The following is a 7,035-nucleotide window of genomic DNA, read 5'->3' as shown; positions in this document are numbered from 1 at the left end:
GCTCTGAGCACTATGGGACTTAACATTTGTGGTCATCAGTCCCCTAGAACTTAGAACAACTTAAACCTAACTAACTTAAGGACATCACACTCATCCATGCCCAAGGCAGGATTCGAACCTGCGACCGTAGTAGTCGCGCGGTTCCTGACTGAGCGCCTAGAATCACTAGACCACCGCGGCCAGCCACTTTATAAACAATTGAGACATATACATACCTGAATCATCACTTGTACTTTCGTCTGGAGAGCACGAATCCTCTTTGTCAGTATTGTCAATTTCACATCCTGCACCTCCATACAGAATATCTAAGATCTCTGCCTCTGTCAACTCGCTCTGCGATATTTTCATGATCGTAAACACCTGTGAATGAACTGCAGGTAACTTCGTCTTTGCAGTGCTCACAACCGCTCCCAGGATGAGATAGCTGATAAGTGCTTGCCTCTTGCAGAAGAAGAATGAAATACCTCCACATTAGTTGACGAAACTGCTTCGGAGACCCGCTAAACGCGCTCACGGAGCCGAATAAAAGGCTCGCCCATACGGTATACAGACGCCGTCGCCAACATCAGGGCGGCCGCGCCCGTATGGCGTACGGGCACCGTGTTGTAAGTGTTAACTCAGCTCTTTTGTGTCAGTGTAGTTAGTAGGCTGTAGTGCACCTTAAGTTAACTCACCTCTTTTGTATCAGAGGAACTCTTTCACCTTTTAATTTACCAACCAAACCAAGAAATCTTCTAAGATATTTATGATAATACAGACTCTTAATTTTTTGCCGACCAACCAGAAAATAATTTACACACATGTGACCAACACATTATTAAATTTCTTTACAATTTATCTTAGATCCTTCTTTCCTCACAACATTAATGTAGGAACTGTGTCCCAACAATACAGAATAAACCAAACCTCCGAAAGGACATCCACAGTATCAGAGGCATGCAAAAGAGAAACAGAATGAAAAAAACTGAAATCAGAGAGAAATTAACAAATTTATTTTAAATGCACAAGAAAACCATTATTTACAAAATGTATACATATGCACACAAAACATGTGAACAGCCTAAACTTTAGCAGTGCGACGACCAGGTCCAGCCAGAGGTACATCCCTCTCATCCCAGAGAGTTACACCATCACAAGCACAAATACGTTTTGTATTTTCAAACAGGCCAGCAGAACGAGCAATAATTCCACATGCAATCCTGCAACAATTTACAGAAAATATTTATACAGTCTAATTAAAGTTACTTTCTCTTACTGCTAAAGTTCAAATTTAATTCAAGTATAAATTATGGTTACTCCTTCCACTGCACAATTACCAAAAGAGTTTGATTGCTTGAAAGTTGTACATGAAAAAGTCATCAGGTCCACTTGTTTTGTAAGCATAATAGCCTAGCATCACTGTGAATTTATTTTACAGGTGTGCAACATGTAATACACCCTTCAATTATCAAAGTTCATCAGTTTTACAGTGTTCAATGCAACACCTGCAATAACAATTTATTTACTGAAAATCAAGACTAAACAAAAATTCGTTAATTGACTAACGAGCACATTTCACTCACAAAGTCTCATCAAGAACGAACAAAAATAGTTTATGACTAGCATGTTTTTCATAAAAAAAAAGAATCTACATCAGTTTCACATAGCTGTCAGTTCTTAAGGCAGGTTCACCTTAAGATGAACTCTCACAAAAGAGTACATTAGGATAAATACAGAGGCCGCCAGCTGACAGAATGAAAAGATATGGCTTTAGTTTAAGATTTTTTTTTTAAAGAACTTATTTCTCTTCAGTTCATGACAACTGCTTGGAAAAGTAGGTCCAGTACTATAGTACCAAAACACAAAAGTTCTTTCCACTGTCATCTAAAAATGCCCTCCAGCAAGACATTCATTAAATAATATATGCTTAGCCAGGATTCCAAAGTGCAATGAGAGCAGATAGGCATACTACACTCCACAATTATGGCAGTGGATAGTGTGCAAGAATTTATTATTCCCTTGTGTTAACACTGATCTGTTAAAGGCTTGAAAGAGAAAGTAGCTGAATGAAAACAATTTATAGAATCTGATGAGTATCCTGTAGGGTCTTAAGACATTAGTATGTGAAAAAGCAGCTGAAACTACCACAACTCACATAATGATTTATATAAACTCATCTCTGAGCTGATAGGATACCTGAATGTTGGCAGAAGTATTCAATGTTCCTTTGTTTTGTAACATTTACAGCAGTTTCAACATTTCAGTTAGCACTCCTTTGACCAACTTTTATTAAGATACAGACCAGTTTTCTGCAATAGGATTTTGATATGGTAGTTACTAAAGATATTGCCCAACAGGCTTCTGGTAGGTAAATGTGTCAATTTGCACCTGCCTATATGTTACACGTTTTTCCATAGAAGAAAAGTAATTACAGTAAGAAATTGGCATGTGAAATTTACAACTGGGTATTTTGACTAGTAGCAATTATAATGCAGTATTTACAGAGACCTGTCTAATGTGAGAAAATATCCCCTGAACAAAAGCTTAACCTGGAAAAGATGTGAGACCCCTTTGATCAGATGGTTGGCAGCACAGACAATGATCACATTATAACAATTCTTATACAGGGGGGTGGGGGGGGCAATAAAAAACAGCAGTTTCACTATTGTCCTCTCAAATCACATTCATCATGATATCCTGCAAAGACAATATAAAAATCTAAAGAATGAACACATGGCAATGTGAGTGGATGAATGTAGCAAAGCAAGAGACAAGATGTCTGTAAAAGCCTGCAACTTCATCTCTTGAGTGGCCATGGTCTATACCTGCAATATTTGTTCAAAATTTGGAAGCAGCACTCAGAAATGTGAGACTGGGCAGGCTAATTCTGCAGCACTGATGGTAGATGTTCAGAAGAATGTCATTTTCAGGACATCTGTATGGCCGTCAAAGGAACACTCAACAATAGCCCTCTATGAACAACTGCACACAACCTCACAAAGAGAGATCCGTAACTTTCTTGCACAAATTCTTGCCAGTGATTTTCAATTCCCTATAGCTAATACATAGAAGTGTTTTTTACATTGATAGATATGAAACTGGATGTGAAATGGATGCACATCTAAAGAAGGAACAATGATAAGAACAATACAATAATGTGTCCCTCACACAACAGTTCATAATAAATTTGGAAATGGTGCATAACATGAACAAACTACAAGTCACGCAAAGTTCTTATGCATAGCATTTCCTTATTGTAATTGGTGGATGTTAAGATATATGTTAATTTATATTTAAATGTTGTCAATACTTATCTGTTTCTCACTGATTCATTAGTTATTAAGACTGTGTAGAATTTAAGAGTAGGTTATATTTTGCTAATAAATGTATGCAGTATTGCAAACCTTTCTGGTAAGCACTATAATTTGGTAACTACTGCAATTGCTTGTCAGGTCCAGTAAATGTTGTTTTGAAATAGCTGAGACCAATCTTTACAAGTAACTTCAGTAACACAACTATGACTCTCACTACAGCACAAGCAGTGATGACTACCATAAAAGTGTCCTTTATCTATGGGTCCACAAGTTCTGTAAATTTCTTACAAGCACCCATTTTCCTGTGTAGTCTACTCTTTTATTTGTATGAAACTCTTATTAAGGACACCATCACATGCTGCTTTCACAACACACTAACGTATGGAATATAACCTATAGTGAGTATAACAATTTTTACTGTGCTGTAACTTGATAATGCATGAAGGGGTAAATTTTACTAAATGATAAATAAATAAAGTGCTTACTTCAAAACAAAAGAACAGCTAACACAAGAAAATGACTTCCTTTAAGAAACTACCAAGATACATACCAAATAAAAAAATCCAGTGGTTATGATAAAATATCAACAAAATTAAAGTGTGTTCTTTTGAATTTAGTAACACCTTAAGTTATTTCTGTAATAAGTCATTTACCAGTGAAATTCTGAATTGGCTCAAATATGCTTCAGTTAAGCCACTGTATAAGAGATCCCTCCACACTATCTGTGCATGTGAGTAGCATACGTTTGTGAATGGGGAGACACAAATAGTGTTGATTACACATACAGGTGATACACATCACTGACACATCACTTATCCCTTGGCTGTTGCAGCAGGTAGCCATGTGTCATATGTCGCTGACATTTATAGCAGGAGGAGGTTGGGGATGTGTGTTCTGATCTTTAACTGGACACTGATGAGCCAAAATATTATGGACACCTGTTTAATAGCATGTTCCAATTTTCAAACACAGTACAACAGAGGTTCTGCTTGGCACGGATTCTACAGGTCCTTGACAGGATTCCAAAAATATGTGACACCAGATGACTAGGCACAGGTAAAGCAATACCCACAAATTACAAGATAGTGGTTAACGGGCACACAGCTGGCACCTGATGTGTGGGGAGGAGGAGAAAGAGGAGCAGGAGGAGGAGGAGGAGGAGGAGGAGGGGGGGGGGGAACTTAAGGGAGTACAATCTCTTTTTGCACAGATAACTTCAAGCAGTATTTAGCATCCAAATTTACATAGTACACCATCTTGTCATAGCTACTACCCTAAGGAAAGGCAAACCTACATTTCTAGCATTTGTAGACTTAGAGAAAGCTTTTGACACTGCTGACTGGAATACTCTCCTTCAAATTCTGAAGGTGGCAGGGGTAAAATACAGGGAGCAAAAGGCTATTTACAATTTGTGCAGAAATCAGATGGCAATTATAAGAGTCAAGAGGCATGAAAGGGAAGCAGTGGTTGGGAGCGGAGTGAGAAAGGGTTGTAGCATATCCCCGGTGTTATTCACTCTGTATACTGAGCAAGCAGTAAAGGAAACAAAAGAAAAATTCAGAGTAGGAATTAAAATCCATGGTAGGACATGTTCTGAGGCATCAAGGGATCACCAATTTAGTATTGGAGGGCAGCATGGAAGGTAAAAATCGTAGAGGGAGATCAAGAGATGAATACACTAAGCAGATTTAGAAGGATGTAGGTTGCAGTAGGTAATGGGAGATGAAGAAGCTTGCACAGGATAGAGTAACATGGAGAGCTGCATGAAACCAGTCTCTGGACTGAAGACCATAACAAAAACTAACAAACAAGTGAGGAATGGGAGGCACCACATCTTCTGAACCAATAACAACACCGAACAGAAGTCAGTTCCAGTGTCGACGCTACCACGTTGCCGGCTTCCATGTAAACATTGTATGTTAGTGTGCGAATGCCTGCTGTTGTAATGTGTTGTGTTACCACCTCAACTACAGTTTTTGTTTGTTAAACAATGTCACCAAAATTATGTCGTTCACCAAGCGACACTCTGTTGTGCTGTGGAGTGCCATTAAATAGTCAGGGTTTGGAATTGCTACAGAGGATGCATGAGTTTTATGAACAAGAAAAAGAATTTGTTTCTGTTTATGGGCATGCTTCGATTCTTGTCGATAAAGTTTTAGAGCATACTTCAAAAACTCTAGGACTCAGGAAAGGAGTACTACTTCAAGACTTACAAGACAGTGAAGTAAACAGTGTGGAAGAAAGCTCCTGTGGAAGGAATAGTGTGTTTTTAAGTACCTGGGCAAGAAAAAAAAGCAGCCTCGTCGTGTTGCAGATATTGGGTCTTTCCAATTCAATGCAATTTGTCGGCACATATACAGATACTATAAATGGAAAGATTACCCCACAATAGTGAAGTTGATAATTTCTTTAAAAGAAAGTGAACTTTTCTCAGGGGGGAAAAGTATGGGCTTCTGTTTTAAAAAGTTAGATGGGCGAAAGTTGTTACTAGAAAAAGCTCATGTTGTTGCAGCTCGTACCATTTTCTTACACAAAATTGTAGGAAAGGACATATGCTTAGAAAAAACCTTGGTCAATGCTGGAGAATCAGTTGAGAAGGGCTGGACAGATGATACTCTGAATAGCAGCGGTCATCAGCCAACAGGAAGAGGATCCCGATTAATTGTGGCCCATGCAGGATCTTCAAATGGCTTTGTGCCTGAGGGACTTCTAATTTGTCAATCAAAAAAATGGTGACTATTATGAGGATATGGACCACCCACGGTTTCTACAGTGGTTAAAAAATTTGTTGCTCCAGTTTAGTGTTCCGACGGTTTTTGTGATGGGCAATGCACCATACCATTCCATGATTTTAGATAAAACTCCCACCACTAGTGACCGTAAAGGAACTATGGTGCGGTGGTTGCAGGCAAGAGACATTGCTGCAGGCAGGAGCATGACAAAGCTGCTGTTATACTCGCTCGTGAAACAAAATAAGCCTGTGACACCTAAACAAGTCATAGATGAAATTGCAAGTGAACAGGGACACTTGTCACTTGGTAATTAGGCTACCGCCTTATCACTACCATTTTAATCCAATTGAATTGGTTTGGAGTGAAGTCAAGGCGTACATTAGAAGTAACAAGACTTTTACTATAACAGAAGCAGAAAGACTGCTACTGTAGATGCTACCTCATAGAGGATAAAAGTGGATCATGTTGCTAAACTGATACGAGAAGCACAGACTATAGACGACATTATAAATGAGAACGAACAATTAATGATTTCTCTTGATGATGATGATGATGATGATGATGATGAAAACAATGGTTTTGGTGCCAATTCCAATGATAGTGAAGGAGAACTGGATGGAATAGTGCCATTGACATCGTAAATTGGTGAGTGTAAATGTATACAGAATTAACTCTTTTTCTCTCTGCAATCGGGTAGGCTATGCCTGTTTTGCTTTATTTCTTTTTATGAGTGCGGATAGTGTGTTATTCGGTATGCTTAGATTTACAATATTATATGACGTTTTACATGCAGCTATTACTGTAACAATTTGGAACGACTTTTCATAGATATTGTCATTAACTTCGGGTATTTTATTTACCGGTTTCATATTCTATCAAACGCTTAGTCTCTGTTGTCGTTCTCTTCATTGTTAGAATAACGTACTTTGTTGCACTTACGTATAAACATTGATTGTAGCTTACATTTACAAAACGTACTTCTGAGTTATGAGCATGAGCGGTGGCAGCTA

General features: G+C 38.4%; 1 protein-coding gene across 2 annotated transcripts in view; it reads right to left on the bottom strand.

The window, feature by feature from the left end:
* Positions 1–970: 970 nt before the first annotated feature.
* LOC124723015 (copper chaperone for superoxide dismutase) overlaps positions 971–7,035 on the bottom strand; it is a 92,083-nt gene continuing 86,018 nt past the window's right edge. For both annotated transcript variants that reach the window (XM_047248190.1, XM_047248191.1), the window contains exon 6: positions 971–1,199. In XM_047248190.1, the coding sequence (XP_047104146.1) occupies positions 1,061–1,199 (139 nt within the window). In that variant the 3' untranslated portion in view covers positions 971–1,060. The remainder of the gene's footprint in view (positions 1,200–7,035) is intronic.

The sequence above is a fragment of the Schistocerca piceifrons genome, chromosome X, assembly GCF_021461385.2.
Source record: "Schistocerca piceifrons isolate TAMUIC-IGC-003096 chromosome X, iqSchPice1.1, whole genome shotgun sequence".
Lineage (NCBI taxonomy): Eukaryota > Metazoa > Arthropoda > Insecta > Orthoptera > Acrididae > Schistocerca > Schistocerca piceifrons.
Note: the sequence above shows the minus strand (reverse complement) of the source record. Positions and strands in the feature narration are given on the sequence as shown.